This window comes from Hemibagrus wyckioides, linkage group LG13 (assembly GCF_019097595.1).
Source record: "Hemibagrus wyckioides isolate EC202008001 linkage group LG13, SWU_Hwy_1.0, whole genome shotgun sequence".
Taxonomy (NCBI): Eukaryota; Metazoa; Chordata; class Actinopteri; order Siluriformes; family Bagridae; genus Hemibagrus; species Hemibagrus wyckioides.
The window spans coordinates 15,361,054-15,383,467 of record NC_080722.1 but is presented as its reverse complement, the minus strand read 5'-3'; the positions used below and the strand labels follow the sequence as shown (position 1 = coordinate 15,383,467).

The 22,414-nt window shown below is 39.8% G+C and overlaps 1 protein-coding gene across 4 annotated transcripts in view; it reads left to right on the top strand.

Annotated features, from left to right (window-relative positions):
* Positions 1–22,414, top strand: part of etv4 (ETS variant transcription factor 4) — a 24,798-nt gene continuing 2,384 nt past the window's right edge. The window contains exons 1-11 of one of the 4 annotated variants that reach the window (XM_058406083.1): positions 1–112; positions 707–814; positions 1,504–1,594; positions 1,803–1,850; positions 6,254–6,307; positions 16,052–16,181; positions 16,313–16,510; positions 16,984–17,276; positions 18,903–18,971; positions 19,621–19,668; positions 20,651–20,823. In XM_058406083.1, the coding sequence (XP_058262066.1) occupies positions 758–814; positions 1,504–1,594; positions 1,803–1,850; positions 6,254–6,307; positions 16,052–16,181; positions 16,313–16,510; positions 16,984–17,276; positions 18,903–18,971; positions 19,621–19,668; positions 20,651–20,823 (1,161 nt within the window). In that variant the 5' untranslated portion in view covers positions 1–112; positions 707–757. Of the gene's footprint in view, positions 125–618; positions 815–922; positions 1,133–1,503; positions 1,595–1,802; positions 1,851–6,253; positions 6,308–16,051; positions 16,182–16,312; positions 16,511–16,983; positions 17,277–18,902; positions 18,972–19,620; positions 19,669–20,650; positions 20,824–22,414 lie in introns of those variants that run through there. The other 3 variants (XM_058406082.1, XM_058406085.1, XM_058406086.1) reach the window with 3 other exon arrangements.

The following is a 22,414-nucleotide window of genomic DNA, read 5'->3' as shown; positions in this document are numbered from 1 at the left end:
AGGACAAAGAGAGAAATCTGAGCTCTTGAAAGAGGAAATTCACCAATCAGGAAGCTTTACGACTGAGCGGACATCCGAAAACCAGAGAAGTAGCTCCTAACCCAAACCAACAGTAAAGAAAACAGTAAAGTTTTGCATTAAATTATTTAAGTGTACTTGCGCCTTCCGGCCATGTAAATGAAACATGTTAAGATAATATATATATATATATATATATATATATATATATATATATATATATATATATATATATATATATGATACATTTTAATCATGTAAATTAAATTTGGCATTCACACTTAAATATAAAGAGTTTAGGAAAGTTTTATTCGTGCTTTAGTGAATAGGATCATCCTTTTGCATAATATTTCTACACAACATCGTAGTCTTCTAAAAGCTAAAACAACAACAACAACAACCAGAAAAATCGCGTTGGCTAATCTGAGCTTTGCTTTAACAGAAGCATGATATGTTTATGTTACCTGGCTGCATGCCGCTAAGCTAAATAAGCTAGGGTTTGCAAGGCGCTGCGTTTGTGAGAGTGTGTTTTTGTGAATGGAGCTCATTACGCATGCAGCCTTCTGGACGCCCCATTCACAACTCCCGCTGTCTGTGTGTGTGTGTGTGTGTGTGTGTGGCGTGTGCGTGTGTGTGTCTGTGTGTGCATGTGTGTGCGCGTGTGTCCCACTGCCCTCTCTTCGTGCAGGCTGCTCCGATTCTGCTCCACACAGCCTCAATGAGCGCGAACGGTTAACGCATGGATTGTAACATGGATGGATATTTAGATCAGCAAGTGCCTTACACTTTAGCTAATGTAAGTACGGCTCCTTTTTTTAGTGTGAAGCTTTGGGAAATGCGCGCTGCTGCTGCTGCGCTCCTTTTTGTGCTTGTTTGTGTGAGCTACGCAGCACTGCGATGGAAAACTGCTCCGACTTTGAACCTAAATAACTGACTAAAATTGATGTATTACTCAGTTATTATACTTTTTCTGAAATGTGCTGCTTGTTTTGTGCACAGATCTAGCTTAGGTGTTGTAATTTGTTTCAAAAGTTTTTGTTTATAACTGGAATAATGGTGAGTGTGCATGATGACGACTCTCCAGAGAAACTGTTTCTTCTCTAGCTACGGGATGGTCAGTATGAACATTCAGGGATCTCTGAACCACAGGAATTCAAATAATAATTGTCTTGACTTATTTTAGACTTCTTTTCTTTTCTTTCTTTTTTTTTTTTACTTAACTTTTAGATATTGATTGGTTGTAGTGCTAAAGAAAGCACTTGGTCTAACTATTTGGAATCAATTTGGGTATCAATACAGCCTGCATTATGGTAGACTTCAATGTTCATCATTCATATGTAAAAAGGATTATGTACTGTATTCAAATGTTACATGCTTGCCTACAAGTACAAACTGACCATCATGTATTTTGCCATAATGACAATCATTTATTTTTTTTTTCCACATGTGTATTTCCGCTTACATAATATTCCTGGTGTTTTCCAGAGGTCGCAAGGAAATGGGCCCCTAAATAGACTGTTGGTGGCAGCAAAAAGGAAATACATGGACACCGAATTACCCCCTCAGGAATCTGAAGGTAAAGTAACATTTAGCCAGTTTTGGAAACCTACTGTGGCCTTTATTTGGGCATCAGGCTAGAAGTATATGCTTGATTTTACATTTTCCAAAGAGTAACAGTAATTAAACCTACCTAAAGTAACTTTTAAAAGGTTTCATATTTTACACCCATAGTGAAGAGTCTGCACCAAAATACTAATATATGTTTGTTTGTTTATACCCTGTAGATCTCTTTCAAGATTTAAGTCAGCTTCAGGAGACATGGCTCACAGAAGGTGAGATCGGCAATTTCTTTGTGTAACGTATCTATTGCTTCGGCTGGTAATTAGGAATTGTCACTTATAACCTGGCTAAAGATGCGTCTGTTACTATTTGCTTTTCTGCACAGAAAGGATTAATTATATACCAAGAAGAAATGGCTCCTTTGATTAGATGAATCACTGGATAGTTCAGCATAGACTGAAACATGATCTCCTTGACTCATGGCAAGTGTCTAGTGTCTATTTTATCTGGGAGAAAATGGGTTTTTAACTGTGGTATGAATCTGATACCATGTTACATCTTGCCCAGCTTATGTCAGTATTAATGGATAATTGGTAATGTTTGGCTCTACATAGGATTTAAGACTGTTTTTCTCTTTATAAGACATCTGGTACTGAGACATGGACACTGTTTGGACATTTGTTTAATTTAGTCTATGGTGGACGCTTACAGTTAATGCAAATAAATAACATCACAGCTGGGTGGCCAGGAGACAAATGGGTGAAATGTGGCATAGCAGAAACTCTGGGTTAGTGATGAACACAACTGGATGTTCTGTTAACAACTTCTGATACTGTACCGTTTTTTAAGAAAGTATGTTTTTTTCCCCCTGTATTTTATTAATACAAAAAAAATTACCTAAAGGGACTGGTTGTTATGAGCTACCATTAACTTTGTGGATGTAAAGGACAAAATGGAGCAAAAAATAACAAACCAAACTTTGTTTTCCTGTTAAAATATCAGGTTTCTCAGGACAGCTTATTTACATGAAGAAAAGAGGGTGAAAAGGGGACACAGACAGAGTGCTATTGTAGTTCAAGGTCAATGCCCACATGTCAAAGTGAAGCTCTAATTAATGCTTGGAGTGATTAATGCTCGGGGCTTTGAAATGGGGAATCTGTGGACTTTTAACCGAATCTACTTCATGTGAATTGTGCTTCACAGTTCCTTCTTGCTGTATTTTCTTTCACTTTCTGTTATTATGAGAAAATAATTGAATATATATGCATTCTTGTGATGTTGGTCATCTTCTCTTAATTCTACTTATAGATTGTTATGTTTTCATTGAACCAAGATAAGATGTAGTAACATTACAGTAGTAACTGTGAAGTTGGCACATCACTTAGGAGAGAGTCAGGGAACATAAATATAAGTTGCATAATCTGCGCTCAGTGGAAGAATTTTAAGTTTTAGTTCTTTAGAAAACACAAAGTAATAGGGTTTGCTTGAGCCTGTTACCCCTCTCGTGCCGATTTAGTTAGCTTTTTTTCATCTGGATTGGTTGAACATCTTATTATCAGGTGATTGTGGTTATGGATGATTCACCACACTGTAAAAACATCGGCTTTAGGAGTTCTTCTCCAAAGGGTGAGAGGAAGAGCGAGAATGAGGTCAAGAAATTTGTGAATGGGGAAGCTTGTCAGGTCTTGTCATTAGCCTTTACTCTTTAAGAAAAACCTCTTGGCTCCTCCCAGGATCTGCCTGACCAAAAAAAAACATCCAGCCTCCCTCAGAGAAAAAGGAAACATGTCTCCATGCTTGCACAGACACACTTCCAGTCTTGTGCTGACTTGCATTTCAAAGCCCTCAACAAGACGTTCCTGGAAGAGAACTGACTCAAGACACACACGAACACATACACAGAGCAAGAAGGAGAGGGGAAGATTGGGTTAGGATCCGGTTTAGCTCCAGAAACTAGTGAGCCAGAGGCACTGATGTCCAGACAATTCTTAATGTTTTTTTCTTTACACATATTGCATGTGTTCCTTTTCAGGCATGTTGAAACTAGCTTGAATGATTTATTGTTTGATCTGGGAGACCAAATATTGGCTCTGACTCATGAAAAACAGCTTTGTGCTCCTCCTCGGGGCAGAAAAGAAGAAAACTTGAGTGGGTCTAATAGAATTACTCTATAGCAATAGGTTGGGGCAATATGTAGGAAATTAATGTTATTTATCTGAGCATGCTTAAAGGAGAAACTGCACAATTTTTGTCAAACAGGATGTGGTAGAATAATCTTTAGTTTCAGTATTACTCTTTTGGTTGCTGTGTTTATAGTCTGTTGGCGAAGAGGAAAGGAAAGATGGCATGTGGCCTGTAAGACAGTCAGGCTTCTCTTTCGTACAGTATGTGTGCTGAGTCTGTTGATTAACTATTTCTTTTTAATGGGAAGTAAAAGGCAGTGGTCCAGGAAAGTCAGATTTTTGCTGTATATTTAGCTGTGTGGAATTCCAAATTGAAGGGCATATTCAAGACATTTCGTAAGACAATATAATTACACTTGTACTTTTGTACAATTGAACTTGATCAATAAGACCCCCTGTCTTTTAGATTCAATAAGATTGTTACTATATAATTTTTCTGGTGTATATATTAACTTACTGTTTTGGATAACTGTGGCAGCAGTGACTAAAAATATAAGCCCCTGTCATGCCTTATTGCAAATTAAGTTTCTCTGAAAGGACAACTCACACACACAAGTGACTCTGGCTAACAGTGATATTCTAAAGCACTGGCAATGCAAAATCCACTTCAGCCAGATCTGGTTCATTCCATTTCTGAATAAGTTCTGGCTAAATTCGAGCTCTAATCTTAGTCCTACCTGGGCTGCATTTCAACAGAGGGCCACTGCCTGGAGCTCTCCGTCTCCCTCACTTCTCTTTCAGACTCACTGGAGAGTAAATGAGTGTGTTGTGTCCATAGAAAGGCATGTAGACCATGATAATGGCAATGGTGCACCTGCAACCACAAAAGATTATTTTGCATAACAAGTATGTCTGCAGCTCACATCTATTCAGATTCCTAATTGGCAAAAAGTAAATCACCATGAATGATGATTTTGTCCCAGTAAAAAGGAGAACACAGTCATCATTCATGAAAGTCATCCAAGTCATGGAAAGACTCCAGTTACTGTTCTAGAGCTGGTAGAAATGTAATTGAAGGTCAGTTTGAGACGTGGAGCCAGAATTATTTTAGACAGTTCTCTAGCCTTGAAATAATGGTCCATTATTATTGATCCAGCCTTTTCTTTTGTGAGTTTATGAAATGCAAACTTAGCACTACTGCAGACTCCACTGATACATTTCATGGCACATCTGTTTTTTTTTATTTTTTATTAAGATATCATTATGCAGTATAAGACTCCAGCTCCAACTCTGTGTTGAATTGATTCAGTATGATTATTGAAGAGACAGAAATTTGAGGATCTCCAATATTCTCATTTACTTTATGCTAATAATGTATAGTTTTTACTGCAAGAATTTAATTATTATTTGAAATCAAAGCTGTAGAAAAAGTCGGATGACCACTTTCCTGAAGACATGTTCCCTTTCATTGTAAAGCTTCTGTCTTTAACCATGTCTTAATTGACCTTAACAGTCAGCCTTCGTAGGGCTTAAAGCAAGTGATGAATTCCAGAATCCCTTCCTCGAACTGACCACATCAACATTGTCAGAGAAATGTCTCAGTGTGGGCGTGAGCAGAGTGAGACATTAGACATGAACACGAGCTCAGCACATCTCTCCACTTCTTGTTTTGCCTGAACACATGCTGAATGAGATTTGCCTGTACATTAGCTACATCAGTCAGCTCTGAAAGTCCATCAGCCAGATAAGACCAGACACTATGATGCTGACTGAAACAGATGGTGTTAGGCAGCTTGGCCATCAGTTCCTATGCTCCAGTATTGATCCACTATCAGTTTGGTTCAATAAGCTGCAATAGCATGACTGTCATTCAGTGACAAATAACTTGACAACTTCTGAATGCCTACGAATGACAAACGACCACACAGTCAAATGTTTCTTTCTCTGATTAGTGAATTATCTATGTATGTTACAATACGACTAAAAACAAAATAGGATGTAATGTATATCAACCAAATAACAACTCCACTGAATCTACTATTTTCACATTAGTATCTTTAGTGCTGCTGTAACAAATCTGAAAAGTTTCGGAAGAAGAAACACTGTGTACTGTACATTTGATGGAATTGAGTAGTAATCAAACTATTCACACACATGCACATGCAACATTCAGCTGAGGTATTGATCTGCTGCTGATGGAAAAGTGCTGGCACAGAGGAAAGTAGAGTTGAAGGTCACATGGCTGTCCAGAGGCAGTAACTCAGGTTTCACTCAGATGAAGATGAAGGGAGAGACAGGCCAGCCTAATGGACACACTCTATTCTTCAGCTAAGAGTACTGCTCATACTCAACAAATGGCTCTGTGTAAATTATGACTCTTGTCCTCCACTTGAATAGTAAGGCCAGTGCATTACAAAATAATCTGTAGAACCATAATATTCTCAGTCTCAAAATTCCACGTTTGTCTTTTGTGTGTATTCAGCTTGGTAATATATCTTGTACGGATATATAAGCATGTCTTTTCTTTTTTTTCCCCCTTTTTTAAACTACAGCTCAAGTACCTGACAGTGATGAGCAGTTTGTTCCTGACTTCATCTCAGAAAACTGTAAGTAAACCCGCCTTTGAAACTTTGCTAATCTTTGGAAGTATGTAAATATAATAAAAGGGTAGGTATGTGTTTTGTGATTAGGGGGGGCAGAGAGGGTGTGTGTGTGTGAGAGAGTGAGAGAGAGAGAGAGTAAAAAAAACAAAAAAAAACAAGAGAGAACGTTAGTACTCTGCATTAAGAGTTTGGGAGTGACTGATTCAGAAACTGCTTGAGGCTTAGGTGTGGTTGTTGTGTTTATCAGTGATATAATAGCACCGTCCCCAAATCTCTGTGTAAGAACTACTGTGAGAAACACTTTATCCACAAGCTGCTACTCTAACATACACATATGGATGCTAGTATTAAAGAGCACCTTCCATTTGCATGTGCTTCAAAGGCTCAATTGAACAGCTCAGGAAACCGGTAAAAGATCATTCAGAAGTCGCACACAAAGATTCCCTTTTGTGTCTGTCAGAGGTGTAAATGGGAAAGCAAATTCCTGTACCACACAACACCAAGGCTGCTTTTTTAGCTGGTTTCCTTTTTTGTTGTGTCTCCGCACAATGGCGTGCCAGGTTTTGTGGAGGGGTGTGCACTCTGTAAATAGTTCTCCTGGACCTTTTGTTGAAGCCATTCACAGACTTACGGGTTGGGCCTTCACCACATTGGCAAGTCTGCAAGTCCTGTTGTAGAAACACTGCTGGCATTTTTTTAAGAGGTTATAGAGTTCAAGGTATGAGTCACACAAACAACCTTTTTTTTTCCTGTAACAGAAATTGTAACTTGAACTGAGCTGTGACTCGGTAAAGGATTGAACACAGAGTCTTTTTCATCTCGTGAGCTCAGATTCGGTGTATGCAAACATTGCTATTTAACCCCATCATGCACCTGACCTGTGGTGACAGATGCTCCCACAACATATTGTTTTTGTCTGTTGTCCTACAATGGGAAGGAGGAAGTGGAGATGAACTCTGGGGCATTGAGGGGTCATGTCTACTTAACCCCATTAAGGGCAGAACCAATTGCCACAGTGTGGTGTGTCAGTGACAGCCACTCATGAAGGCAGCGCAAGCTCCGCTTGACAGTCCCGTCATATTAACTAAGTGGAGGAAAGCTTTGAGTGACAGCTACACCCACCCATTCATACTTGTACAATGAAGTAATAACATTTGTATGTATGGCAGTCTGTGTTCTCTCAGAAGAAAAAGGGACTATAGTTGACAGCGACCATGGACATAAGCTTTGGTTCCCTCATGTTTGTGGTCACTGTGGTGGAGGTTTATTGAAACCACAAGTTTAAGAGATATGAAACTGTACACTGTACAATAGTACTGTAGTGACGTGCCGGAAGGTAGTCCGACATTTAAGCCCTATCTTTTTGGCAAGTCATGTCAGTGCACAACGTTTCATAACAGGTTGCGTCTTTGTGTGTAACGCCATCACAGGCAAAAACACCCTGTGATCAGAACATATGTTTACCCATTTGCTTTAGTCAGTCATTTAGGTTGTTGCTACAGGCATGTAACTGAGAAACTGTGATCACATAGTTCATTGAGAAAGCTGGAATGTTCTTTTTTCCTGTGCAGGGCATGCTCTTGTGCAATACCCCACACCAGTGAAAAAAAAACTTTGTCACCATTTCTTGCTTTGTTTTCTACATTTATCCATCCAGCTTTATCCATGCCTTGATATGAAGCATCTGTGACCTTTTGCTGTTGTGCTTTGGAACAAAGTCCACAACAGATGAAAGTTATCCTTTAAAAGACAAAATTGGTGTTCCAAATTTGTGGCTTGCTGCACTAGTGTACACTTGTTTATTCCAGATGCACATTCCACTGACTGGGTCTGTAGAGAGCAATTTACCAGAAAATCTACAAGCAAATTTACCAGCAAATCTCTCTTAGAGCTATCCTAGAGCTCAGCAGGGTATGACCAAAGAGTTTAAGTTTCCAAACAGTTTGAAGTTCATTTTGAAATGACATCAGAGATTTTGTTTACCAAGGTACATTACGTTACATTCCATTTTACTGGTGGTATGTAGAATGATAGATGAAACTTTCAGAAGATTTTATCAAATAAGGGCTATGTTTTCTAGGTTTTAGGTTTAAAAGTTTTTTGTGGGAATTTTACCTGGCTTCTGTGCTTCATGCAGCATGGAAATAAATAGTCCTACATTAAAAAAGAAAATGTTTAAATGATTTTTAACCTTATTTGTACTACATAATATAATGGGTGCTTATGAAAATAAGGCTTTAAAACTCATCACTCAGAGACTACAATCTCCATTCATGAAAATGTCCTACAGCAGACTCCACCCTCATGGTTCCTTTTTCTGAATGGAGGTTTAACCCCTCCCTTTTCCTGTTTCTCTACCAAGTTGAAAATGTGAAAATCTGTTTTGCTCTCTCTCCCCCCCTTCCTTCTCTCTCTCTCTCTCTCTCTCTCTCTCTCTCTCTCTCTCTCTCTCTGAATGTTCCAAGATGTGATCTAATCCTACAATTGCAGTGTTGTGTGGGCTGATTGTTTGGTTTTGTGCCTTGGAGTAATTATATAGGCAGTTGTGGCTATAAATCCAGATTTACAAAGAGGAGAGTTTGATCAAAATGGAAACAAGGAGGGAAAGACTGTGAGGATCTGGTCAATGGCGTCAGCCCAGTTCTCTGAATGTGGTGCTTGTGATTTCTTTCTTCTTCTTTTTTTTAGCCTTTTGTTTGCTCTCTTGTAGTATTTGTCATGACACTGAATCTTCATGTTGTACAATCCCCCAGTTCCTCCTCTAAGAAAATGTACTGGTAGAAGGCTCTCAACTTTCCAAAATACAGCTGCTATGCAACAAGTCTGCAAAAACATCCTCACAACTGCCAGAAATGCGCAGAAAGCGATCGTCCTATCCCGTACAGAGGGCTGGTCCTTCTCCCCTCCCTCACTTCCCTTACTTTTTTGAGAGAAACAACTCATTTACAGGCACACGAACGAACACACACACACACAGACAAGATGCATGCTTAAGCCCCACATTTGTATGAATGAGCTGGTTGTGTGGACTGGCTGAGACAGCACACTGAGGGAAATCGGAATCACCATTCATGAATCCAGCTGCCCAAAAAAGTAGTGACTGAACGAAAGTAATGTTTTCTTTCTTCCTTTATGCTTTTCTTGATGTTAGTTTTACACTAAAAAGTAACAAATGTTTCTAGATGCTATATTTGTTAATAAATGTTCAAATTGAACAAATATAAAAATCTAAAAAAAAAAAAATTGCTTACACTAGGTACTGTAAACTGTAATAAACTGTAATCCCCATGTTTGGGTAAAAATATTTCCTGTAACTGTTGTGGATGTAGCTTTGGCTGGAACATCCCCCTCGAGCTCAGTCAAGCAGAGGTATAGCACACTGAATGGACAGCGGTGTGTGTGTGTGTGTGTGTTCACTGGGCCAGAAGGATAGGGATGGAGGAAGGGAGGGCACAGAGCAAGGAGAATGCAAAACCCAAACCAGCCCAGGACGTCGTCTTCTCTCACCCCCTCCCGTTCCCCTCCTTTCTGCTGCTGAAAGAAAAAAGAAATGGTGGGGGAGTACTAATGATAACAAGGCAGCCGTATATCTAACAACACACAGGAGAGGAGTGAGGAGAACAGGGGGCCTTTGCTGGGGAATCAAACCACTGTCATGACCACCATTTGGAAGCCGTATTTCTGTGTTTTGACAGGTCATATCGATGCAGATGATGGACAAGCATTTTATAAGTGTGTTAAAATCCAGATGGGATCATTCCTCTGACTCGGGTTTTGTCCATTTATTTAGGCAGGTCTTTGCAATTCTGCTGACACAGGCCAGGTCATATATTGGAAAAGCAATGATGGATCAGTTGGTCCTAAGTGTAGATGAGAGACAGCAGGAATCAGGCTGAGTGTCTGTTATGCAAACTATTATAATTAAGACTTCAATCTAGACTGAAAGAGAGAGTGAGCGGGGTCTTGGTAGAAATGTATTTCTCATGAGTTTGACAGGAATTCGATGGGCATGTGTTATCTCTCTCAGGAGATAAGGAGACCATTTTTCCCTGCCACGCATCACTGCTCTGAATGGATATCTCTACTGTGTGGTTAATTATATAATTTCTGCAGTGAGAGAGAAATCAATAAGTGCATTAAACATTTAAAGAGGACAGCTTTGGGAAAGGGGGAAGGGAGATTAATTACTCCTTCTACATACATCTTCACACATTTATTTTTTGCACAGTCTTTCTCTCATTCATACACACAGACATATATATATATATATATACACACACACAGCAACACCCATGTTGCATAAGATTACATCATACCACAATAACCTTTCTGGTTGTTGTTTTTTTCTGTTTAAGTATTCTTCTGAATGGTTAAATATTTTCCTTTGTTTATTTTATTCATATTTGAATGAGTACATATGAGATGCTGGGAAAATGCCTGTATTTTTTAAAAAAAGGTCCGTTTGCCTCATTCATCCTCTGTAAAGGGAAGTGAAACTGTTGAGTTTGGCAACATGCATCACTCTTGTCACATGCACATGGTGACTGTTAAACCCATGTCCAAGTAATCACTGTGACATTGCATCAGTTTACTTTCACACATTTTGTTTGTCAAATGAACTTATTAACAGTGTTACCAATAAAGTAAAGTGACTGTGAAAGTGATTTATTGAGTGAAAGATGTCTTGTGTTGATGAACTACACTCCAGTGTAGTTTGTATAGTTGGCGGGGATAAGCAAAAATGTGGATAGATAGATAGATAGATAGATAGATAGATAGATAGATAGATAGATAGATAGATAGATAGATAGATAGATAGATAGATAGACAGACACACAGACAGACAGATAGATAGATAGATAGATAGATAGATAGATAGATAGATAGATAGATAGATAGATAGATAGATAGATAGATAGATAGATAGATAGATAGATAGATAGATAGATAGATAGCGAGTACATGGCATAAACAACATGGTACTGTTCTCAGTGAGAACCTCAGTATCACCAGACTTGTCAAAGTGATATACAAACCGTGTGTGTGTGTTGGAGGGGGTTTAAAGGTGGAGCCAGATCTTTTGCACTCTCTGACTGAGAGATGAGCTCTCTTCCGTTTGTTGACCTGAGTGAGCACCACATGTCCAGCACATGTTCCTGTGCTCTGTGGAAATGGCAGACTTGTTTCCCTAAAAGCTCTGAAGCCCACTCATTTTCTTTGCCCCTCTCTCTTTACTCGACTTTTCCACTGATTATGTTGTTGAAGTTACATACAAAACCAGACTGTGAATACACAAAAAACCTAAGCAAAATCAAACATGGTTTCCAGACCCCAACCTTGAAATAGAGTTTTTCTGCCAGTGCTTGACTCATTTTTGAAGTATTTCTCAAGCCCCAATCTAGCGCACAGCATGACAAACAATATGCTTCAAATCTTCTATTCATAACTAAGCTCTCATCTTGGCAAGCTGCCGTCCTTCCATTGAAAGTGATTTGCCTAGACGAGTTGTGACAGCTGTGATTGTCACCCGTAACACTCTCACATCACCATTATATTCACAGTCTGGTGTATAGGCTTTGACAGCCACTGTTTCCAGAGGGATGGGTCGCTGTGTTAAGTGGGATACCAAAAATCAATACCTCCCATTTTATCATTTAAAGTCACATTTGGTAGCCTGGTCTGTTTCATTGATGCATCACTGTTGACTGGAGCTGCCCAGTGGGGTGCAAGGTAGATATCTTAACCAGCCAGCCTGTCACCTCACCCTTATATATGGCTGTATAATAACAAAACATCAAACACACCAACATGGGGAAAATAATATTTACTCCCACAATATTAGTTGAAACCCAAAGTTACAGTCCATTACAAATGGTGTACTGAATTATATCTTATCAAACACTATGTTTGCTTATTCATTTGCTCTTTTTTTCAGTCTCCTTTGCTGTAACAAATTACAGCCTGCAGCTGTCACATGTTCTGGCCTGTGCTCTGGTGCACTGCTGTGTGTTTATAGTCCCTGTGATATAAACGTACCATAATCGGTGAATCACTGTACCTGTTGAGATATTTAGGAGCTGGCCTCGTCTGCAGCTGTCATGAGCTGAAAACGTGCAGGAAGTAATCCTGACATGAATATACAATGTTTTAAAACTGTCCAGATCTTCACCGGCGTTGAGGTTCAGCACAAAGGAAAAAATTATGACTGGCTTAGGACTGTTTCAGTGAACAGTATTAGAGCATAGTGTTCTATTCAACCATCCTTAAACTTCCATAAAAAAGTGTGTTGTTAGAATTTCTAAATACATCCCACTAATAGAACGATACACCAGGATGTTGCTGTACAAATTCAAAAACTGGATTGTATGATTTTTGGATGTTTACTCAGATAGGATTCATGTTGGGACACATCCACATGTGAGATTTTGAGGAGTCAATGATGCCTCCATCTGTCACAGCTGGTGGCTGTCTTTTTGTCTGGGGTGGGAGTGGGGGTATCAAGGTCCTGAGATTTGTTTGTGGTGGGAGATGTCTGAATGGCTTTCCATAATGATCCTCACTTCCTAAAGTACTCAACCATGACCATCCCCCTTCACCTCCCTGTTCCTCTCCTCTGAAGCATGCTATTTACATATGTAAAGTCCAGGTCCCCTTTAGAGCTCTTCTGAATGGAGAGACACTCTCATCATTTACGCACAATGCTACTGGTTTTTCACACGTATGTGTGTTTCTTGAAGAGAGGTGTCAATGCTAAGTAACAACAAAAATAGTCATGTCAGGTGTTGAGTTTGTAACTTTAAATGGAAGATCGAGACTGAGTAAAGGCAGAAATTGCTGCTTGTCACAGTTACATGTCCATTTAAATAGTTCAGGGCACAAAAATAAAATATACGCAAGTACAGTGTCCATGCAGTTAATAGATTTCAATACTGATTTGAGTTTCTGTCATGGTTGAGTAGAAAATGAGCCTGATGAGCCTGAACTCCTGAATCTGCAACCAATTCTACATATGCACTGTGTACAGTATACGATCAAGAATATCTAAACACTTCACACAGCTGTCACACTCCACAGTCAAGTTCATGACCCTCCTTCCTCTCTTACAAGAAACAAAATCTGTGAAATATGAGTGGATTTAAGGAAATGTGATGGAACTTCTAAATGAATCGAAAAGAGAGAAACCAGAGACTGCCTGCTTTCGTCGAATTACGGCAAAAAGAGGACAGGGAAAGTATAACACAAAGTACCTTTAGTGTCACATCTCTGTTTACTCTCCTGCCACTGGTCTATAAACTCAGTGCAGGTTTAATGGCCGCAGGAAATGTCTTGGTAATGTTACATTTTCTCGAGGATTCTTCCAACCATGACATGTTTAGATTAATAGGCCATGGTTCAACATTTTACAGGTACACAACGTAAAAGATTTTTATTATTGTACACTGACTCATTTTTTTTTTTTTTTAAATATGCATTTTATAAATAAACTTGCATAAATTATGCATATACTTACTCCTGATTTTTTAATTAAAAATGCATAATGCCTCAGATTAGGGTATAAATTGTGTGGAGTGAAATGCTGAACAACTTTAAACTTTTTTAACCTAATTTATTTCCAGCATGTCTTATGTGGAAATCCATTTGTGCATATTTACAAGCAATAACTCTATAAGAATATGTGTCTTTGTATGTTAGCCATATGAAAGTTGTAGACTTTATGGCACATTTTTACAGGCCGAGTGGATTAAAATGCTTAACCCATTGTCTCCCTGCCTGAAAAGCCATCTTAAATACTCTGTAATCCATTCTGATCTCTATCCTAAGCCAACATTTCCTCGTCACCCTGGCTGGCATGGGAAAATCGGAGATAAATGAGCACCATCTTCCTATCAACCATCTCTCTCTCTCTCTCTCTCTCTCTCCCTCTCTCTCTCTCTGTCTGATGCATGTGGGAGGGCTGTTAATTTTGTTGCAGTATTATAGTAAGAGTATGCTTTTTCTCTCATCCTCTTTCGTCCTTCAGAGGTAATATGTAATTACCTGAGATTAGGTTTCAGCCGTGCCTGTTCGGTCAGGTCTGCGCCCACGACAATCAACACATAAACAGCTATAAACACAGGCTGGGGCTCAGCTGGAGGAGCACAGCTGCTGCTGTTTACCCTGAGCGGCCCAGAAAAACATCCTGTACCGCACAGTCTGAGAGCTGTGGCTACTCCCCTCCAATAATAAACAGCAGTGCAGAGCTGCTGCACAGACCCAGGCCCCACACATGCCGAGCCTGCTCATTGGCTGTTCCGCTGACAAGTCTGTTTAACGCAACATGGACAGGTTACTCTTAAAGGAAACTCTGCTTTTAATGGCTATCTATGTGGTCTGGCCAAGAAAAGTACACTAACTTGAGCATGGTGTATTATTAATATTATTATTTTGTCATCAGTGACATACTTTAACAAGCTCCAAAAAGAACTATTAGAGAATGTCTCAGTGATATTTTTTTTTCTCAGCACCAATGTGTCAACTTTATTTTTACAATGACATAATCATATGTAAGCAGGACTTGTACTGCATTCAAGTTTGATCTCAGAATTATGTCAGTTTCGACCTTTGCGCATTTGAGCTACCCAGAGGGAAAAACATAGGTTCCCCTTTGTTTGTCTTTTGTTAGCAAAAAACTACTAAGCCAACCATGATGAATGATGTATATTTACCTCAATACACTGAACTGCATAGTCATTGTTACATATTTCACACACTAATATGTCTGTATGTTGATTGAGCTAAAGCAAATACTAATATAAAAACAATAAAGGAGGTGTTTTCTGCTGATGGTGGGAGTAGCCATGTTGAATTGACATCACACACTGAACTTCACACAAAAGACCTTCCCAACATTCCAAGTAGGAATTCTGACTTGAGTGGTTTTACTAGTTGAAGGTCAGAAATTCTGAGATTTTAGTTTAGTTAAGTGAAACATTAATTTGCAGGATCTCAGATGTGACCTACACTACTACATTTTTTATTTTAAGAAATTCAATACAAAAGTAATATAAATGCAGATGTTTTAATCAGTGATCATTCTCTGTGTGTCACCTGCCCCATTTCCATGATAACTAATTGGTATGCCAAACATGGCATATTATAAGTTATATCACAGTTATAACCGTTTTATTTGGTAATGTTTATCTTTGAATATCTAAAGGAAACCGTTCTTCCACAGATAAGCTGAGCAAATCATGACAAAACACATTTTTGTAAGAACCAAAAAAAAAGTAAGACACTTTTGTAAGACCTGAGCTCTGAGTAAATGTTTTTGTGAGGTTTAGCAAACTGTGTGAAAACAGTTAATGACGCACTTCAGCTTCTGTGTCCTAACCCTGAACAAAAGGCTGGCACACGAATTCTGTCCATTACTAGAGGTTTTTAAAAGGAAGTGTATATTTATGACATGTTAATAGCTGTGCTGTGTCTGATGCAGGAGAGTGAAGAAGAATGCGTCACTCAACACAAGGAGTGTCTAAGGTGTTTTGTGTGTTCAGTGATGTAGGAATGAGGACCTAAGCAGCTAAACAGAAGTTGAAATGCACATATATGTGTCACATGTCTCCAGTCCTGTTTTGGTCTAGGGACTTATTGAACTAGTCTGGTATTTCCAGTGCAGACAAAAGTATTTGTCCTAGGGCTGCTCCTTGAGCTTAAGAGGGCCGAGCTGGAATGTGTCTATATTAATGAACCTGTTTTTCTGTGTTGTAGCAGTGGCATTCCACAGCCCGCCAGTGAAGATTAAGAAGGAGCCCCAGAGCCCGGGCTCGGACCCCAGCCAGTCCTGCAGTCACAAGCAGAGTTTCAGCTATCCCAGTGGAGAGCAGTGCCTTTACGCCAGGTCAGCAGGCATTCACTTGTTTAGACTGTGCTAAAGGAAGTGCACTCTCAAATAGGCCAATGCCAGATAGCTGGATTATTGTATCACATTGACATGTTTTGGATGGTGTGTGGCGCTGTGTGTCTTAACAGTGCCTATGAACAGAAGAGAACAGCAGCGACATCAGCAGCAGGACATAAGAACTCCTGCCCCGGGACTCCAATGTCCCCCATGCAGCATTACTCCCCAAAACCACTGGTGGGCACTCATCCAGAAACGGGGTACATGAACTCTCCTTCTGCCAGTCAGTCACACCCCAGTCATGGCCAGACTTACCCCATGAATCCCAGGTAACACCACCAGCATGTTGGTCAATTACTTTATCAACCACCAAATAAAACAAATAAACTTCATGCCTTACAGATCCTCCATTTTGCAAAGTCATTGATGTTTTGTGTTAACACTAGCATTCCAGTGAGAAAAATCTAATCATTTAAAAGAATCTCATCTAAATGGATGGGTATGTTATCTATTGGGAAATAGACAAAGGTACTTGAGCAAGATACAGATAGTGGTGGATTTGGAAGAAGAGCTGTATAAAGCACTATCTGATGGCAAAGCATTACTATTGACCTCTACTGGGTTGTGTAGGTCAGCAGCAAAGGGTTTGTCCTCTAATTTGTGCCCAAATTATAACCTAACAATTTAACCCAAAATTACCAGTCAAAATAACTTCTTTGAACCTCTTCTAACTTGACCTATTTATATTGATAATTCAGTTACTCCTTATAACTCAAGATTTGCTTTGGTTTACTCTTTCTAGCTCCAGGTTCCCAACAGGCTCAGGAGAGATGTGTGCCCCGTTTGGACCTCCAGGTCAAACTCTGCAGCGTATGCCCTCTACCCCTGCAGGAGGCGCAGGCACTGGGGGTAGCAGCGGGTACCACCGACAGCACTCAGACCCCTGCATGCCCTACCTCCAGCAGAGCTTCAAGCAGGAATTCTTGGACCCGTTGTATGAGCGAGCAGCCCACATGGGCACAGTGGCCCCTCAGAGGTTCCCTCCAGCCCACATGATGGTCAAGCAAGAACCCACTGACTACACTTATGAGCCTGGTGAGTGTGTCATATGGTACAGCATGGAGGCATGGGTATAACTCTCAAAACACATTACTGGAAGAAAAGCACAGGGACCAGGGAGCCATAACTAAGTATTACTCATGCATTAAATGTACCATGCTGAGATTCTGAGATCCATTAAAAGGATTGTGTATCTCATCTCTTAGTAAAGATGTTTGAGATGTAAGCTATACTTTCACAGCCATTTTCTCCTGTTCTCTCTGTATTTTTTTTTATTCTTTTCTATTTCTCTTTTCCACATACATGACATTTTGTAAAGGTCTCAACTGTATTTGTCCATTTATTCTCCTTTCCTTCTTTTCACCACCCCTCCTCTGACCAACTTTGTGAAAGGCAGTAAGGCATAGGAATTTCATTGAGAAAATGGAGGGCACTGGAAAGACTAGAATCCCCATTGGAGTGCTTCAGGGTGTTGGGTTGCAGCAGCAGCTTCCTTTTTCTGCAGGCAGATGAACTCATAATGGAAAAACAAGCGTAGCGGTGGTAATGTGAGCTGCAGTGGTGGTGGGAAGGGGGCATGAGTATGAGGCCAGGGGGCAGGGCAGAGTGAGGTAGATGCAGGAGGAAGTAGACCATCCACATTCAGCTTTAGCTTTTACTGCACAGTGCAAGCCAGTGCAGTCTCTGTTCTGTGTCACTGACACTGCATGGACATACAATTCAGTGGAGGCAGATCATAGCCAGCAGGGTTTTAGCTTCTCCAGAACGGAAAGGTGCAATGTAATGGCTGCAACGACAACTAAGGAACATATGAATTTGGTCATTTCATTTACTTCTCTTCAGAAATTCAATTTTATAATGTACTGAAGACTTTAATGAGTCACGATTTGAAGTTTAGCTAACGTAAAGAATTTTGTCAAATTGGGAAATGTGAGGCATTAATAGAAGGATGTTTGTTAATGGATAATATGTTCTATCTAGGATGACTCCTCACAGTTTATCTGTAGAAATGCCAATCCTGCTTTAGCCAGCTGTTGTGGCTGCACTGCTACACGACAGCCCAAACAGAGGGAAAAACTTTCTAATTTCCAGCATTTGACCTGAACCAGTTAGAAAGCTTTTCTTCATATGATGAATATTCTCGTATATGGCGCAGCATACACAGTAGCAAAGTTGACTTCACTAGAGACATAGGTCTTCAACTTCTAAAGCACAAACTTTGTTTTCCCCTGTGACATCTTATCTTGGCCTGTGCCACTGCATTCCCCAGGCATGAGTAACTATATAGACGCAAGGCTGCTCCACCTTACACCCTCCCCAGTTCTTATTTACTCATGCTGAGACAGAGACTAAGCTTGTTTTGATTGTTTAGAGGTTTAATAGGTTCTAGGCTTGGGAGGAAATAATTTGTGGCAATAACAATAACAATAAAAATGTGTCATCATACTTCTGTCATTCATGGCTCTTAAAGATCATGTTTGACAGGTGATATGATAAATGTAGCTTTTGTCCTCGATGTATTCAGTGATAGATGTTATCGCATCAGCAGATTCACAAACCTCATTCCAAAAGAATGAGATGAGTGCCGATTTTATTGTGAGATGAGCAATATGAGGCCTAACTTTGTAATTCAATCCCATATCCCTGTGTTTGGCTTTACAGATGTGCCTGGATGCACTTCCATGTACCACCACAACGAAGGCTACTCCAATACCCAGCACAACAATGAAGGTAATGTATGGCCAACACTGCTTGTTATGTGAACAATTTTATTTTGCCTGTCTTTTCTGTAGGCATTCACAAAATTTCAGGTTTAGGAGGTGTGTATCTCACACACATCAGTCATAGTTGGCTAGCATTGGTCAGTGCTGTGCGGTCATTGGCTAACCAAGTCAGCGGGTCGGTGTTTCCACTGGCACCAGCACTCGTCTCTCTGCTGCTTGATGAAGTCCAGGGTAAATATTACAACTGGACAAGGCCACTATTTTTCCTGCAGCAAAGAAAAATATCCCACTTCTTTGCTCACCCAGAACTATTTGTTGCACCATTTTGAGTCATTTCAGTCACAAGCATCTATTTAATGAGGGATTAATTATAGACATTTGGTCACTTCCTTTTTTGAAAGCCTAGTATATTAAAACTAACAATAATGTAATTACTCCATCATTTGACACGCCTGAAAATACCCAGTAGTACTTGAATGGCTATGAAACTGTACAATTATATTATTATCTTCAATGTCTTTAGAAGGCAGACAGAAATTGTTTCTTCTAATGAGTGCCATTAACATTTTACCGTGTTTTGTTTAACTTGTCTTTAACCCTGAACTGATACGAAAGCATTACTCAAGCCAGTAAACTTGCACTCCCCTTGTTTTTAGGCTACATGTTTGAAAATGACGCCCGCGTTGTTCCAGAGAAATTTGAAGGTATGTCACTCATTTTAAACTTCTCCTTTTCTGCTAACATTCACACTGTCACTGAGATGTGCATCATAGTAGAAGACAATGCAGCTTAACCCTATGGGAAAGGAAGAACATCCATTTACACTGACAAGAATCACTCCAGTTCTTTCTTTTGTAACATCATCTACTGTTAAATGCATCCAATTCTATCCCACACAATAAGAAGCTTGTGTTATCTTGAGCTGGGTTACACACTATAGTTTCTCATGCATGATGATGGCCTAGGCTCTTGTGACGTGAAGGAAACAGAGCTGCCAGTTCCCATGGTCTGGGTGATTGATAGGTCTTAAATAGCTGTAGATCATTTCACTGGCTAAACTGGTAGAAGCACCATCAAGTCCTTGAACAAAGTTCTCACGCTCTGATTTCCTTAAGCACAGAGTTATTAATACCAGGCTGAGGTGAATATGCCATGGGAACAAAAGATGTCATTATTGTCCTTCCTGAACGATCTTTGAAGCATTTTTACACATCAAAAATGCTTTAAACCTAAAAATGGACCCTTATTAATGCAACTGGTTAACTACATTGTGCTTAGCATACATTAGTTATTGGGTCTGAATGACACCTAGCTGCAAAACTATCACTTTGTGTTGATTATCTCATCTATTATTAAAAAAAGAATCTTGAAATACATGTATTGCTTTGTTAATAAAGAAGATGAAGATGAGGATGTTCTTTATGGTGCTGAAGTATTCACTCTATTGTGTTATGTACTGTACTGTACTGTACAAATTTAGTGATGGGAATGTTAGAAAATAGATTTCATTTTTAAAATAGTTTTCATTTTAAAAATAGGTTTAAGTCTGAGCAAAGCAAAGTGAGATTAGTAAAGAAATCTTTTGACATGGTAATGATTGTCCAGTATCACACCTGGCAGTCTGCTGATGATATATAATAGCACCATTGTCCACTGGGTTTATGTGTCCCATCTCTCTATTCTTAGGTGAGGTGAAACAGGAGGGCAGCAGTGTGTTCCGTGATGGTGCCCCCTATCAGCGACGTGGCTCCCTGCAGCTCTGGCAGTTTCTGGTAGCTCTCTTGGATGATCCTGGCAATGCACACTTTATTGCCTGGACCGGTCGTGGCATGGAGTTCAAACTCATTGAGCCAGAAGAGGTGAGGGCTTGCTGGATTAACTGAGTCTTTGATTTGTTGTAACCAATGTTGTTATGGGGCAGCAAAATGGTGCAAGAGGTAGCATTATCAAATCACAGCTACATGCTCTCTGCAATGGTTTCCTCAGGGTTCTCTGGTTTTCTCTCACTGTCTTAAAAACATGCCAAGATGGACTGACTACTCTAAATTGCACAAAATCTGGACAAGTGCATGAATGTGTGTGCATGGTAACCCACCCAGGGTATATGTCCTCCTCATACCCAGAGTTCGTGGGATTGGTTTTGGATCCACCAAGACCCAAGAAAACACTTACAGCAGATGAATAAATGGTAGGACTTAGTACTGTTATTCACAATGTCTAAAAGTGGCAAGCCAAGACTCTTGGACTTGGGGCAGTGAAATCTCACAAACGTCTTCAAGATTACACACTCAGTTGCCTTGGTTTTAAAAAGGCTATTAAAATATTATTGGCTTTAAAATATTGAATACTGAAAAACTTCATGGACATTTTATAGATATTGTGTTTGCAAGTAAATTTACTTCAGCTGTTCATCTGAGGATGAAGAGATTTTTTCCTGCGATCAGCACGCTGTTCCCCAGGGCCTACCCACCCACACAAAGCCTGCCTCCATTAGCAGCCATGCATTATTTACTTCACTTAACGACAGAGGGAAACAAAATGGAGTGTGGCTCCATTACCAAATATTACAGACCTCCACTTTGGCCGAGTCAAAGCAAGCTGTTGTGGTTGAGGCATGAATGTTAACCTCCCATTGTCTGTGATCAGTAGACGGCTAAATAGCATGAGTCAGCAGACGGTCATGCAGAGATGCCTCCATCAGACCGGCTCTACTGTACTGCATTAATCATTCATTAGTGCCGGGGTATTACTATGTCAATTAGACCTGGGAGCTCTCACAAAGATCAGACAAAACCAGCACCTCTGGGACGACCTCATAAGTCTTGAGTAGCATTTGTTGAACAGTTAAGACTTAAGAGTATGTTTTACTAATGTATGAAGAGATCACTGGCAGATGCTTAAGCCTGCTACAGAATTGTATCAGCTTGTCTATTTGTACAGAGAAAGTGAGGCTTTTTCAACAGTGTCATATTTCTGGTTCAAAATAACGAGTCAGCATGGTGATAGAACAAAGAGCTATATCGGACTGTCCAAACTTCTATAGAACTCAGTAATGCCCTCTAGTGACAGGATGATATCACAACATGTCTTTGCGGATGTCATTAGGATTGTATGCTGTTCATGATGTGGTATTTAAATATTATTAGAATGTAGGTAAAGGAAAATGTCATTATCATTCTAGTCTATGTAAGCAGAAAACACAACTGCAGATTCAAAAGAAATTCAGTAGTGAAGGATTAACATTGGGATAAAGAGTGGGTGCTGGTGGTAGCTATTAATGGAAATTTGATTAATATTGAAACCACTCATGGCTCATCCAGTTGTTGCTGAAACTCACTTGTACTTCCTGCCGACTGTGTCTCCTCTGAAAAGCTGACAGCTAGTAATTAGCAGTGAGAGACAATGCTCTGCAGAATCCTGTCTTCTCTCATGTGATGTGCAATGCCATTT